The 21,084-nt window shown below is 40.9% G+C and overlaps 1 protein-coding gene across 5 annotated transcripts in view; it reads right to left on the bottom strand.

The window, feature by feature from the left end:
• Positions 1 to 39: 39 nt before the first annotated feature.
• lrfn1 (leucine rich repeat and fibronectin type III domain containing 1) overlaps positions 40 to 21,084 on the bottom strand; it is a 209,768-nt gene continuing 188,723 nt past the window's right edge. For all 5 annotated transcript variants that reach the window (XM_088300165.1, XM_088300170.1, XM_088300169.1 and 2 more), the window contains 2 exons: positions 5,594 to 6,983; positions 40 to 2,819 (listed from right to left, as the gene is read on the bottom strand). In XM_088300165.1, coding sequence (XP_088156291.1) covers positions 1,937 to 2,819; positions 5,594 to 6,963 — 2,253 coding nt within the window. In that variant the 5' untranslated portion in view covers positions 6,964 to 6,983 and the 3' untranslated portion in view covers positions 40 to 1,936. The remainder of the gene's footprint in view (positions 2,820 to 5,593; positions 6,984 to 21,084) is intronic.

Genomic DNA, 21,084 nt, shown 5'->3' with positions numbered 1-21,084 from the left:
AAAAAAAAAAAAAAAAAAAAAAAGACACCCGGACCCATATTTGACATATAGAGAGGTGTGATGACAGGTTTTTAATGTAAAAACTTGCAGTCAACACCCAAATGCTTTGTAAAAAGTCATGTGACATTATGACTTACTTACTTCACATAGTTAGTACACATACACCAAATGTTTGAATATACTTATATAGGTCTTCTTTTGCGGTTTGTAGTCATCTGTCGTCTTTTTGATCTAGACCAGCCAGATAGGTTAACAATATACAGTCACATCTGGAGCTGTTTCTCACCATCCAGTCCCATGAGAAGCCAGGAGGAATTCCATCACTGTTAAGAAACGTGTAAAATACAGCTTTTTTTTTTTCCTTTTTTTTTTTGATCCGTTTAAATTATTACTGTGGTGTTGATACATGTCCTCGCATCTTCGTGTCTTCTGTGCACAAGAGTTAACTTTTTGTTGTCCTCTTGAAAGTTGCGCTTTTTTTTCTCTTTTTTTTGAACAATGAAAGAAAAATCACATACAAACCTCACACGGACGGTTAGAAACGAACAAATCATCAACGAAATGACAGAGAGTTGTTTTTTGTTTTTTTTTCCGACAACGGCGAGCAGCATCCTCCATTCGTGCTTTATTTGTTCCGTTTGTGAGAATTAAGGCACTGCTGCGTAAAAGAAACGTGGACTGACAATCCGCAAATCATTCCTTGTTTCCATTCTCAAGTGGCAATTGAAATAAAAAAAAATAAAAAATCAACTTGTGACTGATTATTTTGGTGTTTTTTTTTTTTAAAGGTGATTTTTTTGTTTTTGGGGGTCAAATGTGCCACATTGTATGGATGGTTGCCCAGAGAGGCCGCAGTTGTTAGAGTGAATTGAAAATCTACTTTCTAACTGTCAAAGGTGGACCTTAATAACTACTTGATTACCAAGCCAATCGATAATTTGATAATCAATCATTTCGAGCCCTTTTTCAAAATTTAAATTTGTCCAAATTCTGGTAATTCTGACTTCTCAACATTAAATGTTCACAGACTTTGGAAGTTATCTTTGTGTTTAATCAGAATAAAACATTTGCAAACATTAGTATTTACGTACCAAACCAATAACTGATTAACTATTTATTTTTGAGCATTTTTTTCACTGTCAATTTCAAATAATATCCAGTTTTCAAATTAGATAGAGATTAAAACACTTCTTCTGATTCGACAAAATAATCGACAGATGAATCGATTATTAAAATAATTATTAGTTACAGCCCGACATTCAGTACAGAGGAAGGGAACGAATGCAAATAATACCCTTGATTCTCTTTGGATTTAATAACATTAAAATGAACATCCGACGGCCCATTTTAATGCAAGGTGCCCTGTTAGGAACGGATGTGATGTCATGGGTTTGACTGGGCTGTTCCTTGCACACACCACTTGCTCCTGAGCAATACGTCGACTTACTTGCCTATTGATGCAACTGGGTCTTGTTCATCCAGACTATGATATTTATTTATTTTTTTAAACAGAAAGGACGTAACCTGACCCGCGTCACAGACAGACTTCCGCTTTTGCATGCGGTGGCTGATTATTTACTATGCGCTGCGAGCTGGACTCGTCAGACCACAAATTCAGAAAAAACGGGCAGAAATACGTTTGGATGCAGTTTTTGGTGATAAACCAATGATATTTTTCCTTTTGATTACCACGGGTACACTTTAAGAGAAATTCAAAAGCTCACACAAAGTTGTGTGTCAGATTAAAAAAAATAAAATAACCAAAAAAATGGTAAAATTATAGGTCCTGTTTTCAATTTTGGGGATTTTCAATTGCCAATCTAAAAACGGAAAGAACGAATGATGCACGGGTTGCTGACAAACCTCTCTGGCGTGTGTGATGGAGAGGCGGGGTGAAGGACTGATGTCATTTTTGTCTGTTCAGCGGCGTGTCCGCTCACACTGTGCTTTCCAGCATCCACTCAGTGCTGCTGAAAGTCACCCGGCGGTTGGCCAAGGGCGACGACTCGATGTCCAGCTGGTTGGTGGAGCGGTGCCACCTCGTCCTGGCCCGCCGCGGGTAACTGTTGCTCTGAAATATGGAGTAGTCCCCTCCGTCGAAGGAGAACCTGTGCCGAGTTCGTGCCAGCTGGTTGGGAATCGGTAGCCCCGCGTTGGCCAGGACGCCCTTTTTGTCCACAAAGCGCGGCGTCTCGGCGGAGCTGGCGCTTGGGCCGATGAGGCACAGCGACATGGTGGAGCCCGTCAGGCTGCTGTCCGTCTGCGTGTCCTCTGCGGGCAGGCTGGCCCTTCGCTTGGTCGGCGGAGGCAGTTCCACGTCCGGAATGGCGGAGGGTGCCCCCACGGCCACTAAGGCGCTAGTGTCCTCTTTCGCCTCATGGTCCACCTTCAGAACCAGCGCCATGCACTCTTTGGGTCCGTCGCGCTGGCCCTCGTCCGAAGCCTGACCGGACGCCGAGTGCTGCAGCCGCTGGTGGCTGCCGTTGACCTGCGAGCGAACGCCGGGGCCCGTCTTGGTCTTGGCATCCTCTGGCCCAACGTAGGCCTTGTAGCGGATCATGAGGATGACAATGAAGACCAGGACGGATGCCACGATGATGCCGCCGATGATGATGATCATGGTGCCCCCCAGGAACTGGCTGTGCATGAAGCGGCACTGGCTAACCTCGCTAGCCGTGTGGAACTGGATGCAGCCAACCACGCGCGTCGCCGTCAGTGACGTGATGCCGTCATCGTACACGGCCAGCACGCACAGGTCGTACTCGCGCCCGGCCGCCAAATCGTTGATCAGGAAGTCCTTGTTGGTGGGCGGGATCATCCTGCAAGACAAGTAGAAAGACCGGGTTATGCCTGACAGGACTCTCAGGGCTCAATTTTGGTGATCATTCGCTCAACGTTAAAACTGCCGCATCTTCATATTCATGCCGGGTAAATGGAATTTTTCCGTGTTTGGGAATTTCAAACTTGTGGTTCGCCGGCGTTACGGCAAACTGAGTACATTTTTATTTCATCAAGGATGTCTCTTTGCGAACAAATTATAGGAAAAAAACCACAAAAGCCTTTCCATCTTAACCAAGATTGTCGAGTAAGTGGTTCTTAATCAACTCAGGAAATTTTTGACTCAAACTGACTTTTTGATCAATTCTAATCAGTATTTCTACCTCATCACAGCACAGAAACTGCTCTTATTAAACTACTAAATGATAAGATTGAACACTGATGCAGGGAAGCTGTCGCTGCTAGTCTTATTAGATTGTGCCGAATGGCCTTTTTTGCAAAAAAGTATCAATAAGAAAATTGATAAATAATTGAATATTTAAATAAATCAATTCCCATCCCTACTTGTCCAAAGTACCGAATTGGAGCGTGAATTCGTGCTGGTCTACACATGCCTTGTGATTGGCTAGTGACCAATCCTCGTTGTACCCCTCAAAGATTTCACAGCAACAGAGCATTCACATAAATGGAAATGTATCTCGCTTAAATTGGCATTAAATGCTTGTCATCTGGATGATATTCCAAAGCGCCTCAAAAATAACATCTCACGGCTTTAAACCAGCTAAGAAAATAATACGTCTCCTTATGTCTGATGCGAAAGCTCAACGGCAGATGCTTTATTAATTCACTGCATGAATACACGAACCCTGAATAGATGCCAGTACCCTTGATTCGGTTTGTGCCTCACACCGTGAATCATAGCACATCTTACAATATATTAAAAAAAAAAAAAAAAGCTTTTCCTGTTGCTGCATTTATGTTTACCTATATATTTGGCCAGTAAAGCATAATCTAATCTAATCTAATCTAATCCAATATACCATAGGGGTTATAGATGTATTCGTTTAATATTAGAGTACATATATGTAAATATGTAAATTTATGTATTCCAGGCACCAGAAAAGCACATTTATCCGAGTTAAATGAACTAAACTGGAGTGTCTTCTTTTATTTACTGCTATTTTCATATAGTTTCCCAAATTCCCTTATGTAGTCAAGTCTTTAATTATTCATAATGATTGCATTAGCATTACAAAAAGACCTGAAAGGATCCATTACAAATTAAACTATGAACAACCCCTAAAAAAGACCCATCCCGGCTTTAAAATGTTGGTCCACTTTATCATCTGGCGCCTTTCACGTGTAGCAGTAATAATAATCAATATCATGATAAAACCCAATCGGACTTCCAAATCCTTCAAAACTTTTCCTCGTAAACAAGCGCTTGCTTATTTTGTGTAAATGGCAACCAAGCCTTTAATTAGCCGACCGCATGTAATCACGCTTTGTGTTGCAGCAAATTAATGATGGCCTATTGCCGTTTGGCTGAGTGCGCATAGTGAAATGTGTTGTTATTTATTTATTGTGGTGTAATGATCCTGGAAGAAGGCCCTTTACTCCCGTTGTGCAGTGCTGCGGGCCAAATAGAGACCTCAAAAGACTTCATGCCAGCCAGATTCCGCTTGGACGTTTTGTGGCTTCTTTAAAGGGTGGTTAGAGAAAAATAGCGACTGGAAGTGCTTGTAAGACTTCGGGGGCAAGAAGATGCGGGTTTTGTCCAGAGTGTTTCAGGGTTGTGATAACTGGTGAGTCAATAGATTTCTACTTCAATTTTTGGCTTCTCTGTCGGAATTTACTCTGATCCAGTCCTTGACTCGTTGCGCCTTTGTCCTGTTTAGTATTTTCAGTTATAATCTTTGGTAGGTTTCTACTTCCTATTTTTGTTCAATTCTTTGCTTGAAAGGACTCCCAGGCTGACCATTTTCTAAAAATTAGATTCTTTTGGATTGTCTGAGATGGGTGATGTGGATGTTCGGCCATCTGTTTGTGCCGTTGGTCAAAGAGCACGAAAGGGAAGCTAAAGACTGCTATGTTAGCTTCTTGCGCTAGCTTTAACCTGTGAAGCTGACTGGTTAGCTAGCGTATGCTTGTCACGTTTGACCAAAAGATATCAGTCGTCTCAGTTTACAAGAGTTCTTTTCCTCGGGCGTTAACTCAAGATAATTTTTTTTTTTAAATTAACACGATTAAATATTTTAACTCAGTTAACTCAGTTTTATTTTTTTCAAACACTAATTTGAAAAACTTGGAAAGCCAAATTCCAAATTAGCTGTACGTCTTTAGCACATGATCTCAGAACAAAACACCTAGCTAAAGTTACCACTGGGCCTTGCAAACCAACACTGTTGAAGTGTGGTGCTTACAACTAAATGTACTGTATACGTTTTGAGAATTGTTTCTAAAAAAATTCCTCTAAAGATGACTCAGTTTAGATCGTATTGAAGGATCACACACTTCATATTTAGTGATTTTAAATTGATTACAATATATTATTCAAGTAAATTCCTGTTAAAAGCCTCACAAAAAATAGAAGAAAAATGTGATTAATCGCAATTAATTAATGATATATTTTTGGGCCATTAAATTTAATTGCTTGACAGCACTAGCGATAACATAACCTGAATTTGTACAAAGGTCCGAATGTGCTGTGGTCCATCACCAACCTTTGCTAATGCAGTAGTGATGTCATAATTACAGTAAATATTTCTAAGGAAATCGAGGCGCCTTAACACGCCTCGGCCGCCCCTCGTCTAACCTGTACACCAGCGTGTCGTCAGCGGTGCTGTTGTACTGGATCTGGTACATTCTGATGCCGGGGATGTGACGCTCGGATGGCCATCGGATTACGGCCGACGACGAAGTCAGCTCCGTGACCACCACCCTCCTTCCTTGTTTGTGCTTGGTGTCGTTGCCCGACTTGGACGAGGTGGTGATGTCGGACAGGCCTGGGTCTTCGCGCATGTGGCCCGTGTTGTTAACGAACAGCGGCAGCGGGATCATGTTGATCTCCACGGCGGCCGTGGCGATACCGGCCGCGTTGGAGGCCACACAGTTGAACGCCCCGCTGTCCTTTAAGGTGGTGATGAGAATATCAAGGGTGCCGTTTTCATACAGGATAGTGCGGGAGTTGTTGTACACCAGCTTGCCATCAGGCGAACGCCAGTGGATCTCTGGGTCGGGATCGCCAATCGCCTTGCACTTAAGGGTGACCCCCTGCCCTTCCATCACGTGGGGCTTGGTAGCGAGGTGTTTGGTAATCAGTGGTGGCTCGCAGATGAACTCTTCTTCTTGAATGGACCAGAAGTACTTGTCCATGAGGTGTTCCGGCGAGGCACAGGTTTCCAAATCATCCTCGCGGGTCAGCCGACGTAGCCACAGCAGCTCGCAGTTGCAGTGAAGCGGGTTGCCCCCGAAGCTGACGGCCAGAGTGGATGAGCTGGAGCCTTTTGCGTCTGATAGAACCTGAGCGTGTTGGAATAGGCTGTCGGGCGGCAGCTTCTGCAGGCGGTTGGACGTCATATCCAGGCGAACCAGCTTGGTGAGCAGCGTAAAGGTGCCTGCTCCGATGTTGTCGATCAGGTTGTGGTCCAGGGTGAGCGTGTTGATGTTTGTCATCCGGGCGATGGCTTCCCAAGGCAGGGTGCGGAGGTTGTTGTTGGACAGATCCAGGTCCTCGATGGTGGAAACAAACTCGTCGAAGGACGTGGCCGCTACTTGGTGGATTTGGTTGTTCCCAAGGATGAGGTGCCGCAGGTTGTTCAAGCCTTTGAAATGGTCGCTCCGGATTGCACTCAGGCGGTTTCCGTCCATGTGCAGCGCCCGCAGCGAGCGGAGGCCGAAGAAGGCCTGGGGAGTAATCTGGCTAATAGTGTTGCGGGACAAGGTGAGGTGCACCAGGCTGGTCATGTTGAAGAAGTCCTTCCTGCGGATGACGGTGATGAAGTTGTCGGTGAGCCGCAGCTCCACCGTCTTGCGGTCGATGGTCGGCGGCACGAAGAGGAGGCCCGTTTTGGCGCAGAGGAGCGTCAGAGTTGGAGACAGGTGCTGGCAGATGCAGCGGCCGGGACAACTGTTGCCCTTCACCAGGGCACCGCACAGCAGCACACACAGGATCAGCCGCTCCATTCTCAATCACGTTCCTGCTCCTGTAAACGCAGAGACAGCGAATCAAAATGGTATGAGTAAACAACGTCATTCACCTTTATGAGAGCCTGCTGCTGCAAAAAGCCCAAAGATATCGATGCGAAATGGAATAAGCTTTTCAGAAATAATGACACCTACGATGATGAAAGGCTGCAGCGATGCCATCATAAAACATATCCGTGGAGAATTTTCAGGCAAATACGCATGCTTTGTGCCTGAAGCATATAATTTACAGAAGGATCACAAAGCACACGTCCCTCCATCATCGTATAAATTTTCATCAAAACGGTCCATAGCAGTTGAAGAAATAAAGGCGGCTTGTCAAGAAACCTGTGTGACCTTTTCACACACCGAAGGCATCTGAGAAATTCTGCAAAATTAGATCGCAATATGACATGAAATTAGACAACCCCTTCATGCAGGGATTAGGACAGTTCGGGTGAGGGTTTGTGAGATCGGGTTTAGACTGTTGATAAAATCGATTTAAAGGGTTGGTTTGGGGTTCAGGTTAAGGTTCGGGTACAAAGGGTTAAGTGTTGGGTAGGAGTTTGGCGGATCAGAGTGGTGCAGATCAAGTTAACCAAGATTTAGGGTTCTGGATTAGGACAATTGTGCAAATCTGGTTAACAAAAAGCCTTGTGGTGTTTTGGGCTGCCTCAGATGGATGCTTTTTACCGGATGACTCTTGTTTTTTTTTTTTTTGAGGAAGCTCTGATGCTCTGATTTCTATTTAGAGCTATTGATTTTAGTCTCCGGCAGAACCCGCCTGTGGTGACAGGCGGAAAATGTGATCCTGGGCGGGAACAAACACAAGAGGCCCCGATGGCAAACAAACGTGGATGCAGTTGCCAGGCTCGCTCGGCTGGCCTTGGCATCCGCCTTGGCGGCAAACGCCTAGAGCTTCATTGGGAATGAGGAGCGCGTGTTAGCATCAATCAAATGAAGCAATGAAAAGTGACTTTCCATTTGTGGACCGAGGAGAGGACCTTAACGTGCTCCCAGCTGCCCCGTTTTCACTATCTGTAACTGGAATAGATCTAACATGTCAATTAAGAAACGAGATGCCAACGGCCATAGGTAATCTGTCATGATTAATTTATGTTCGAGTATTAGGACACGTTTTATCGTTATTATTTGTTTTACTACAACAGTGGCTAATGCTTTTTATTGATCACATTTTTACAATTGAATGACAGTTTCCTTAAACCAGGCGTGGGCAAACTACGGCCCGGGGGCCACATGCGGCCCGTTAAATGTTTTAATCCGGCCCGCCCAACTTAAAAAAAAATTAAATGAATAAACCTTTATTTTCTAAATACTGTGTTTTTCAAAGATATATACACATATTGTGTGAATGCCTTTGTTCACTTTCATTTCAAATTAAATGTATTTTTTTTTTCTCCGATGAGATGAGGTTACCAAAACACTCCATCCATCTGCTCCTGGTCCGGCCCCATTGTCAAATTTTAGAACCCATTGTGGAACCCCAATCAAAAACGTTTGCCCACCCCTGGCTTAGACGTTGGTAAGCCAAGGCGCGTATTTTTCATCATGCCACCAAACAAAAATGTCTTCCAGCATCTTAACCAAAACAAGAATCTCATCTCAATTTACTCCCAATTAGGGTTGATTTAGTTGAGCACAAAGCTTTTAGTCTGTTATGGCAACAGGTGGAAACAACGGTTGAGTGTACACTCCGTCGTCATCTGGAAGAACGCTTTTATTTGTTCTGCCTGTCACTATACGTCACTAACATAGATGAACAAAGATGCTTAATGTGTCATGACACATTAAGCAAATTGGTTCTGAATCACTGTATGAGACCAACTGTGGTGCCGCAATGCAAACTCTTTGAATTTGAGTTTGTTGTCGGCACTTTCCCATTTTGAACAGGAATGAGTGATAGAGAACGACACGAAAGAGATGCTGCTTAATGGTGTTAATTGTATCGACGTATGGGAGAGTAATTTTAGTCGAGGAAGTTTGTTTGTTTTGTGAGCCGTTGGGTAGGACGACGCATGAAGCTGCTTCACTGAAGTTGTGCTGCAAAGCCACAAAGGAGGATCAGTAAAACACGGCAAATTGTAAGAACTGTGTGACGTGACCGCTGGTGGGAAGTAACTAAGTAATATGAAGACTTTTACTCCCTACATTTGAAAACGATATCTGTACTTTTAAAATTCTGACTTTGTCAAAACCGTCTTCTTTGTTTTTTCAACCTGAAAAAAAACATAAATAACACGGTGAAGTATCAGTTGTATTATTTTGTTCGCATCAAAGTTTGGTCGACAATAGCTAGCGTTTTTTTCCTTTTCAGTAAAAGCATGAAGGAAATGAATGAAAGTGGGAAACCATTTTAATTGGTGTATTGGAATATTTCATTTTTACTACGCTTTTGCTTATATACTCGTGTGTTTTCACGCGCTCTACTTTTTTACTTTTAAGTATGGAAGTTACATTAGGACTTTTACCTGTGTTTTGTTTTAATACGTGTACCTAGTATACAAGTATGTGCATAACGCATGAATAAGCTTCAGCAGTACTGGTCATTTTTCCCAGAGGATAAAGAATATATGCCTGTGGGTATTGTTAGATTAGCTGGGTTTACATGGACACTTTTTTGTCACTCTATTTGTACAGTTAACATGACGCTCGTTTGGCTTGGCAGATTTTGAATGAAATTTCCATTCAGATTTGGCCTTTTTATTGTGATTGAAGTGTTTGAGCCAATTCCATTTGCTCATTTATCTGAATTCTAATCGGAAAACATGTCTCCATTTAAATCTGTCTGCATGTGTTGCTGCACAGTTTGTGTTCAAATAGTCATTGCTTTAAGGGTTATAACCACCGCAACATCGATGCTAGTTTTGTTCGCCTGTCTATGGCGTTTTGCTTAACGTGTTATTAGTGACATTTCATTGAATAATCACCAAGTGATTTTCTTTGTTTTATGTTTAAAAAAGTTTGCCCACCCCTGCCTTGAAAATTGCCTTTACAATTAAGAGGTTTGATGATTAGACCCAATAATTGCACATTTTATCGCTTACTACTTCCAGTGGGAAAAATGAGAATGTAATTTCAATTCATCGTTGTTTGACGCTATTGCTGTGATCTCCATGAAGAAAAATGAGGACATTCAGTTTTTATGTGTTGAAAATTACAGCGGCCAATATTTGAATTAAAACGTTGCCTGTCAGTGATCCTAGAACAGCCTAATCCAATTTCAGTTATCTTCTAAAAGGTTGAACAAGCAGTCTTTGTCATACTGTGCAATCTTCACGTGAAATAATATTGCTCGAAAGGAGCACCCACTGCTTGGAAAATGTACTAATATGAATTGATTTTCTTCCGTTTATTAAAAGTGAAACAATAAAAGAGCTAAAACTGCCTCATCTGCTTTCTGATGCCAGTCAAACCGTTTCAGAGGTCAAGGCACCCGTGCATGCAAGAACACGCACGCAAGCACACAGAAGGTGTTACATGGCGTGGGAACATTCCCAAATCCCAAGAGAGGAGTTATTTATGCAGCAAAGCGCTGCTGTTGTCGGAAATTATTTTTCCAAATTCCCTCAATTAGTAAGCGGGGAGAGTCTTTGTTGGTATGAATTTTTTTTTTTTTTTTGGAAATTGCAGCCCACGCTTGTTCGTGCGCAGCGTCAGGCCTGACCTTGCTGGGCTGCGTTAGCATTCACACGGTAACTATGTCACAAAGCTCGCGCTTTCTCCCGAGCAGCATCTGTGCCTGAGTGTTTTCTGCCACAGTGCTGAGGATATTCTATTGATCTTTCACAATTTCTGGGAGGGCAGGGAGGGAAGGGGGTGGTGATGGGGGACTTTGTTGCCAAGGCAACTCAAGGTGTCGAATGTAGGTCTTTGAATTCAATTAAGATGATGTTGAGCTTCCTTCTTAACGCCAAGGTGGTAAAATGAAGCCATGTGAGAATTTGCAAGTAAATCAGTGCCGTCTTACTCTTCTGTTCTTGTGGCATCATTGTTTTTCAACGGGGCTGGGGCTACGAAAATTAAAGCTGTGACACCGTCGAACATCACTTAAATCATTAATTGGTGATAGCTAGTGTGAGAATCTAACATTGCTATGTCTATGTTTTCAACAAACTCAAATGCACAGAAGAGCCAAAGCATAGTTGAAATAACTAAGAGCGGCAAACTTGTTTTAAGAGAAGCAACACCCAGCTATCCACAGGTAGCGGCCAGTGAAAAAAGCTAAAAACACTCGGCATCTTCACTCTGCGTTCCACCAAAGATACAAAGCTTAATTTTTTTGATCACCAAGTTATTCATACTGGCCGAGCGTTCTATCACTGGGGTCAATTCAAATAGTCACCTACCAAAATAAAAGAGTAGACACGATTTAATAGAAGTGTGACCTCCACTCAGTGATTCAGAGGTCGGCTAGCGTGAAAAACTAACCTAACACATGGTTCAAGATAATAAATCCGAATCTTATTTCGTTCACAAAAAGTTATCCGAGACTTCTATCAAGCCAAAGGGAAATAGAAATCTACAAAAATAAAGTGATTAAGTGTATCCAACATGGCTTAAAAGAAGCAACACTGAACTACTAGCATGAGAAGCTAACGCAGCAGTCAACCGCTCGACTCTGGGACTCGAGTCCAGCACACGAGTCTCAAAATAGTCAAATCTTAATCTTTTATTCACCATGATTGATGTTCAGCAGAAACGTATCGAAATAAAGCCGCAGCAGTGCAAAACATTGTTAAACCGGAGCAATTTTTTCTGTTTAGTCATCGCAGACAGCTGCTAGCATAAGAAGCTAACACAGCACTTGGCATTTTCGTTTATTCACTATTTGCCAAAGTTCTGCTTATCGTTAGTGGAGTTGAATTCACTTCCAGCATACAATGTTTCTCAAGGTGCTACTAAATGATGAAACAAACCAATAATGTAAAATTGTAAAACGACACACAAAACTTAGAGTGATCCCTAACATTTGTTTATGAGTAACCAGCATACGGCAGCTAAACACAAGCTAATGTAACGGTCGCTCGCTCTAATCGGTGTTCCTTCTCGTCAAACAGCGCAGATGGACCAAAATGTGCGGTATCAGTCTAACAAGATCCAAATTCCAAGTCTTCTGTTCATGCAAAGATGAGAAAACTCCACCTACTACAACTTTTGGGGAGTTCAAACTTCAAGGCACCGCTGTACAAAGCTCACGCTAACATTTGCCTTGGGCCACATCTGCGTCTTCTGCTGAGCGCGTTTTCCACCACATTTATTAGCCAACCTGGCCCGTAATCACGCTTCAAAATATGCGTGAAAGCCTTAAAGGTGAGTGGAATTTTCTCATGGAAGTGTGAAGATGCGCACCCCAAAGCCAACAAACATGCTCACCAAATCCACAGAGCCTCAGCCGACATCTGCTGCTGCTGTTTGCTCACAGAAGGTTGAATTAATTGGAGCGGCGCCACGTTGAGCCATCATCACGTTAATGAAACACGTTTACATTATTATTATTACATTACAATATTAGCGCGAGGATTCTGGCTACAACTTATTTAAAAAGGACTTAGCGACGTATATCACTCATTGGGACGGGGGCAATCAGTCTCACAGCGTCATATTTGAAGTCACGGATACGTGTAGTCGTCGTGCTAGCGAGACGAGCTACGAGGATGGCGGCACCAGCAAGTGGCTTATTGTTCATGACATGTCTAAATCATATCAGCTTTGGTTTGCTCAAAGTTAATAGAAGTCAAAGTCATTCACTCGGATGGCTTATTATGTTAGCCGCTGGCGTAGTTATTACTTTTTCTGTAATGGCACACCTCTTTACAATGTATTGCTCATTATTTTAAGGCAGGTCCCCGTGCTCAAGAAGACGTGTACAGGCCTGTCTTGTTTGCCAGTGTAATTCGACCAAATCAAAACCTATAATTCATTTACGACTAATAATGTATCGTTCTTCATTCATCTATGCCGATAACGATGTAACGTGACAGAATAACGGAATGCTCCTTCTCATCATGATCAGCTTTGCACTGGTCCGTATTTCACACTTTGAAAGTACACCTGTGAGTAAATTGAGACAAGATTATTTCAGGATGTGTACATTTTGTGACATTTTTGTTTGGTGGTGTGGTGTTCTAATGTTAACATACCATATTTTCCGGACTATTAGCCGCTACTTTTTTTCGCCGATTTTGAACCATGCGGCTAAGACAAGGGTGCGGCTTTTCTGTAGATTTTTCTTTCACCGGCAGGGGGCGCTCTATAGTTCAGAAAATACGCTAAATAAATCTTGATTTTTTTTTTTTCTCTCTCTTGGGTCTGTTCCGTTTTAATTAGCAAAATTGTTGCCGTGATAAAGGCACTATTTTAAGAATCTGTTTATGTACCTTTATATGCATTCACAGTACAAAATCGTTCTGTACATGCGGTTAAAATTTTTTTAACAGAAAACTGCGGTTTATAGTCTGGTGCGGCTTGTAGATTATTGTTATTTTTTTTTTTTCAAAAAGGGTTTCTGCGGGCTTATATTACAGAAAATACGGCACGTGCCTCGTTTAACAATGCCATAACCCATAATCACCAAACTTTGAAAGTGAGCAGCGCTAACTCAGCATAGGGTCACATCATTATTTCCTTCACTGTATTTACGTACTCGCGATCCAGCTAATATCTCAACATGATATTTTTTGTATAAGGGAAAAAAACTGTTAATTGTGAGTGCATTACAAATGAGAGCGGACCAATTACTAACTCTAAGAGTGTTTTACTCCTTTTCTGATTTACATCAAGAATTGTTTCACAACATTCGCGTGTGTAAAAGTGTTTCTTAAAACATTGCCTGCCTGCCTGTAATGTTAAAAGTTTTATGCAGTTTGACGAGCACAGATTTGTTCCATTTCCACGATATCCTATGGGAGAAATTGATGGCACTGCACACACTCGAGTGCGCTCATTATGCATGCATGCAGCTAGAAATTGTGCACCAAGCCTCCACGTCTGATCCCATTCCAACGTGGCCACCCAAACATGCATGCACATGTAAACATGCTTTACATACGGAGGCACTAAGTGCACCAAAAGTGGCCAACAAAAGAGGATAAATTAACTGTACATGCGCGTGTATGCACGTGTTTGCCGTTTTTATCAGCCCGCTCGGCACAGACGCCGCTAGGTCGTGTTTGTGCTCATAAAAGACGTTGGCAGCAAACACACGTTCCGTGTCAGATGATACACGTCTGGGTGTCTTGTTATCTGCGTCTTTTGTGCTTTAACACATTCATTTTTAAAAACGACAGAGAAGCCAAGAAGAAGTAGAAGAATAAGAAGAAAGGTGCAGGTAGCAGACGCGCCGTCAATTTGAACTGCACTTCAGAAGGCGGCGTTTCAGAGAACGTCATGAACGGGAGGAAATCAATCAGGGAATCCAATAAGCCTGACAAGGTTTCCTCTGGAATGTAAAAAAAAAGAAGTAAATCAAAATAAAACCAAACAGCACAAATGTCAACTGAGGCATTTTTAAACGACACAGGATAAAGAGTGGAAATTCATTTTCACAAAGCCACATAATCAACAGAGAATCTTTCACCAAGGTGTTTGCTTGCCGACCTACGTTTATCTAATGCTGCGGATTTTATCGAGGATACATCCAGAAATATGAAATAACAAAAGGATGTACGTGCTTTAAAATCCTTCACAGGTAATGGCATCATTTGTATGCTGCAACAAGTCAAGGATAAGTGATTGAGCCTTTACAAAAAAGTAGAATTCTTAAATAGTAATTCTGAGCTGTTTCTAATAATTTGTCCTACTCGTGTTGCAATGTATGACAACTGTCAACATCATCAACATCAAAAGTCCACAGCCTGCACGCATGCATTATATAATTCATGTGTCAGTCGTTCATGATAACTCGGGTGCGCACCGATAAAAGCACTTCTAAAATCTTTGTTTTTTTCCCCGCATTACATGAGAAAAATAATGACATTCAATCACACTCCTCTCCAAAAAAATAATAAAAATAACTAAAATAAAATACAATAAAATTAATTAAAAAAAACAAAATCAGGATTATCCTTTCCCCCCGTTTTTAACGATTACTAAAGATTTATTTTTTGTAGAACAGCATAATATCCTGCTTGAAACAATCCATAAAGTCAAAAGTCAGCTATTTATCATAACTGCCGCCGTGCACAAGTAAAATACTGAACACAAATAAATAGCTCACTGCACGTAGGCCATTTTTCATAGCGTTAATGTGTTTGCTCTCCTCACCAGTTATAAATGATAACTGCCACCCTACAAAATGGAAATATAGATACAAAATCACCAAAAATGCATTAATACGGTCACAAACTGATCCCTTGCCTTTGACAATTCCGCAAGTGTGCAACAAGAACATTTTTAAAATTGCCGAATGTCGAGATAGTTAGAACTCAGCCACATTTGGGAATGTGACATTGACAACTTTGGAGCGGGATAATATCGTTTCCTGCAGACAAACATAACACTGAGGATCCTCGCTGGGACGTGACATTGTCAGCATAAACGGCAATTAGACGGTGCGGACGGTGAACTGTGCTCCGCTCTGGTGTGACCCCCCCCCCCCCCCCCCCTGTCGTCAGGATGGAGGCCTAATTATTGACAGCTCTGCTTCGTCCTCTTCAGCGGACCCCACACACGGGAACTCTGGAATCCCCGAGTCATTTCTCGTTAAAAGACTGAGAGGGGAGAGGTGGGGGTAACGTAAACGGGGCGTGCATTTGCATATTCTAATTACATCAATATGAAAGACGCGCCCTGCTTTTGAATTGAAATCTATCAATGAGACACTTAAACCTCCGTGACTTCGGTAATTACGTCCTCTTCTCAAGACAAGGTAGGGAAGTTATTGAATAAACATGCGCCTAATTAATTGCCAGCCTGTTCTTTTCCATTTCAGTACCCTACTCTCACAATTAAGGAAGCCAGAATTGACAGTATTAATCACTCCGATGCAAGAAAGCAGAAAGGAATGACTCTTCTGCCAAAACGGTTACCTGCAGAATCATATTCAAGCTGCTATGCGACAAGCATGCGCTATATATGCAGGATAATAACCACCCCTCCGTTGTGGGTTTAAGGTTTGCATTCACTCAATTTCCCGGAATGTGTGTTTCGGTGAGTTATTAACCATTTTGGTCTAATGTGATTGGCTGCTTGCAGAGATGAAGACCATCACAAACAAAACGTTTGAAGTTAATTACAAGAGGACAGACATTTTCTTGGGGGGCTGAGCAGAGAGGGGAGGGGTGAGCAGTTACATGCACGCCACATAGATGATCATTTATGAGCGGGTGGTGATGGTGGTCGACTGGTTAGCACAACTGCCTCACAGCACTGAGGTCGTGGGTTTGAATGTGTAGTTTGCTTGTTCTCCTCATGTCAGCGTTGGTTTTCTATGGTTTCCTCTCACCTTCCAAAAACACGCGTGGTCGATTGATTGGACATGCTCAAAAAATATGTTTTTTATGTACCCAAAAATGACATTTCTGAGTTGTAAATTTAATACCGTGATACTGCAATTTTTTTGCTCATTCAGTCACAATCTAATATTGGCCCAAGCCTAGTTTGTATTGGGCGTAATTCCACTGTAGACCACTAGAAGGCAGCAATCCTGCTTTTTACGCCCGCAGAATGTGACGGCTGCAGGTTCGCTTTATAACATACATATTTGGGCATGATGATTGTGAGATGATAAGTTTGTTAGTTTGTGTTATGCATCCCTCTTGTTCTTTCTCAAGATGTGTTTCAATATGTTTGTATTATTTTAAAAATCTGTTTGAAGACCAAAAAAATAAGTGCCATAAATATAAAGAGTATTTAAATAGCTCGAATTTCATTTATTGCAGGTGTGGTCTGGAAATGGACCACACCTCTCACCCAAAGTCAGCTGGTTCAACCACAACATTAATGAGGACAAGAACTATAGAAAATGAGTCTGAAAACAAATCTAGGCCCAACCGCAGCTTTAAATATGCAAATGCGAAAGTAAACGAATTAGAATGATGGCATCTCATTTTACGCAGTTAGATAATTCGAGTAAGTCACCTGTCTCCTCAGTCATTTCAGAATATCTCTCTCTGCGTAGCGTTCCTACGTAATCAAGCTTGAATAATGTCGATTTGCATGCTAATGAGCTCGCTCTGGCATGTGAACCTGATTCAAAGGAGTCTCATAGCAACAGGCGCAGATTCCGATTCCACTCACACGGCCCCCCCGCGAGTCCTGAGGACGGTGCAAGACAAAATGAATGATTAGATACGGTGTTGTTCTAGACGAGCAGTGTCACTTTTGCACGCAAATTGCTTTTCCGGCCGAGCCAAAATAATAATGTAATGAATTAGTAGCCTTTTCCTTCATGACGCATATATAAGTGGACCTGTCATGCATTGTGAAATTGTTTAGAGAGCATTTTTCATTTAAAGGTTGCGCAATTAGCATTAACAAAGAGACCGGTGTTGACTGTCAAAGGTTAGTTAATGCAAATTGACTCCATATAATCGAAACACATGTAGACTATGAGCTCTTACTGTAGAATGGAGGCTTGAACGGTGAACAATAGCCTATTCTGGGAATTGGAAAAATATGTTCCAGGGTCTAACGGTCACTAAAAAAACGTTCTTACCTTTACAGGATGTAATTGTAATATTGACTATATAGTGATATCCATTACACTGATTTTGCCTTTTGACCTTAATATTAAGACCCTCAAGGCAACAGGTGTCTGGTGGTTCTGCCAACGTATAGCTTTCAGAGCGTTTTCATGACACAAACATGCGAGTTCGAGAAATATATAATAATTATAGAACATATAGAGAAAACAGGGTAATAATGTGTTTTTTTAACAAATTATGGGGGTTCAAAAAAATAATAAAAAAAACAACTTTTTTCTAATTAATTAAATTCATTTATTCTTTTTTTCAAATCGATGAATATGCAAATCCTCGACTAATAATGAATTTAAATTGAAATTGGAAAAAAATGCAATTTTAAAAATCAATATTTTTCTCTTCCCACAATAATTAATAGAATGTACGTGCATGCAAAATTGTATTCATTCATTGAAGTGCATCAAGTGATATTGTTATTCCACTGCAAGGAAACAAATGAGAACTGACGGTGGCCTGATGCTGTGAGGTTTGCTGCTGCCATTTAGCGGAAGGGGTCTCGTATGGGCTGAAATATGTGCCACCAGAAACTAAATGTAAAAGATTTGAATTTGAATCGCACTGCGATGACTAACTAAATTTGCATGACTCATTGCGTTGAAAAACTGAATCTGAATTGACCTATTTAAATTTGAATTTATTCGTTTGGATCTGAAGTCCAATAAACGCAAATCTGAATTTAAAATGATGAAATGTTCCCTGAAACTCGATTCTGTTTATTTTCACATTCAGTTTTCTAAATACAAATTCATTTCTCAGTACAGGGAATTTACAAATTCAGTTTATAGCGGCATATAATTCAGCCCATGTAAAAATGTACACATTTCTCAAGCTGCAAAAAAACTAAATAAAATAAAATAAAATAAATGGCATCACTGCACTTAAAAACAAACTGTCTACTCATGGACGCGGTGGCAAACGTGCAGTGAAAGAACTACTTGTAACCGGGAGGCAAGTCTCGTCACATACATTGGTTTAGCTGTATTATACCGAGCAGCCAACCGGGTTGCAGTCAGTTCCATTTCCTGCTCTGTGGTTTTCTTGACAGTTACACAACAACACTGACGATGCTACTTGTGCGTTTTTCTGCAATTTTTCACTCCGAGATAACACAACCTTGAGCTTCCACTGTACATGCGTGTTATGCCAACGCCGCGTCCTTTTAATAGACATCATCATGTCCTGATTCCTGCAACGTGCACAATGCAGCTGAGTCGCAGTGACACCTTCAGAGAAATTGCAGAAAAATTGCATACTCTTAAAAAAAGAGTGGGTGCGGGGGCAATGTTTGGAAAAAAAAAAAAAAAAGCGAGAGAGGGAAAAAAAAAAAATCGAGAGAGCGATAACAGCAGGAGCCGTTAACAAGGACGCAGAGGCACGTTGAATGACACGCGGCTTAGAACATCTCATCTATAGTTTCTGGACTGAGTTTGTCTCAAAAAGCAGCGCAAAGAAATGGCGATTTTATTTGATTTTTTCCAAATCATGATCCCTGCGCGTTTGGTTGCCGTTTGCTTTCTTTCGAGCTTGCTCTACGTTTCACTTTGTCCATGAGTGGCCTCCCACAGCCTAGCAGGCTGCCGGATCCTCTCAAGCAACACTTTCATGAAATAAAATAAAAACACATATACAGACCCTAGACCAACACAATCGCAATATAAACAGGAATAAATCAAAGGGAAAAAAAGCTAAAAAACGTGACGTGATAATGTGGTGACATGAGGTGTCCTGGCTCGTCCAACATTATTTATTTATTTATTTATTTTTTATTCCATGAAACCCTAACAGCCTACACAATTGCCATGGTAATAAAAGAAATGATCTCCTGGTTGTTCCACATGATTGTATTGTTTTGAAGTTCAACCATTACATATTGCTCCTTTAATACTAATGTCTGCTGCGTGTTTCGTTGCATCTCTCTCGAGACACACATGTGCATACACACACACACACACACACACACAAAAAAGACCTGTATTATGCTGCGAAACGAGAATCAAATTAACTCCACACTGGGGACGCCATGTTTTTCCATTAGGGAGCACGCTGTTCAAATCTCGCTTCTCGTGCATCATTTTAGTTCCCGTGTCAAACATAAAGTAAATATCCAATTGTTTTCTTTTTCGTAAAGCCTCTAAACACTGGAGATCCGCGGCCAGTGGGAATGCGCATAGCATAAATCTATTCTTACCATCAAGAACATCTTCTTAATTGATACGCAGAGGAATATAATGAGCTGACACACTTCCATATTATTTGACACCTCACACTGCAGGGTGTCGTCTTTTTAACATCGTCATTCCAACTCGATGCGCTACAGGGGGCCCATATGAGATACAAATATAAAGTTTTGCTTTGTTTTATAGATCAAAAAAGAAATTACAGACAGGCTTTTATCTATAAGCAATGTTTAAAGTAACATTTTTATAAAAGCTTTACACGGTATAAAACAAACTAAGCATACTTCATTTTTGGAAAAAAAACTTTAAAGTGAGGTTCACTTACTTGAAAAATCTTTTCTATGCTAAAAACCAAGAATGACTTTTTTTTTTTTTTTTACACTTGATTGACTGCAAAAAAAAAAACACACCCGATGTGATTAAATATTGGATTGTTTTTAGGTTTTAAAATGAGGTTTAATTAATGTTACTCTAAGAATGCTAAAACAAATTTGATGTTTGTTTTGACATTTTCAAGAATGGTTGACTTATTTTTACACATGAAGAACAGCTCGGAATGATAAAAAATTGTGTTTAAGCCATTTAAAAAAAATATTTTCTCTTTCACTCTCGTTCTCTCTCTTTCTTTCATTGCAGACGTCAAGACCCACATGAAAAATAAATGACAAAAACATGTAGGTACAAACACATGCACACCCGTATTGTTAAATCTTAGGTCCTTTTCAACATGCCTGAGGTTTTTATATATTCTGAACACTAGATCAAAACATTATTTGTTTTCTGTACATTTAAAACAGATCAATTTAATTTTACACTTGAATATATATAAAAAAATTAATTAAATAAAATATCAATGTAAATAATTCGAAAAACTGAGATGTTTTTTTTTAAATTTTTCTCCAGGTAGTGTTTCTTTTTTTATTTTAGAGAAGCATGCAAATAGTCTTTTTTGTTTGTTAGATGAGATGTGAAACCAGACTTTCTTTTCTAAAATATTAATAATTTTACATTTTAAACAGTTGTTTAAAGAGGTCACCCGACAGTACTCTGATATCTCTTTAATTGTTAAGAATGCTTAAATGACAACTTGAATAATAATATAAAGTTGAAACATGTATTGAATTTAGTTTTTATCAACCTCATCATTTCCGATTGGACAAGAGTTGCCCCACGTCTTTGCACATTACCTACTGAACGTGCTTACAACTAGAAAAAAAAATGTT

The sequence above is a fragment of the Idiotropiscis lumnitzeri genome, chromosome 7, assembly GCF_059441095.1.
Source record: "Idiotropiscis lumnitzeri isolate Australia: NSW breed Sydney's pygmy pipehorse chromosome 7, RoL_Ilum_1.0, whole genome shotgun sequence".
NCBI classification, from domain to species: domain Eukaryota; kingdom Metazoa; phylum Chordata; class Actinopteri; order Syngnathiformes; family Syngnathidae; genus Idiotropiscis; species Idiotropiscis lumnitzeri.
The sequence above is the reverse complement of the archived record's forward strand: the minus strand, read 5'-3'. Positions and strand labels throughout refer to the sequence as shown.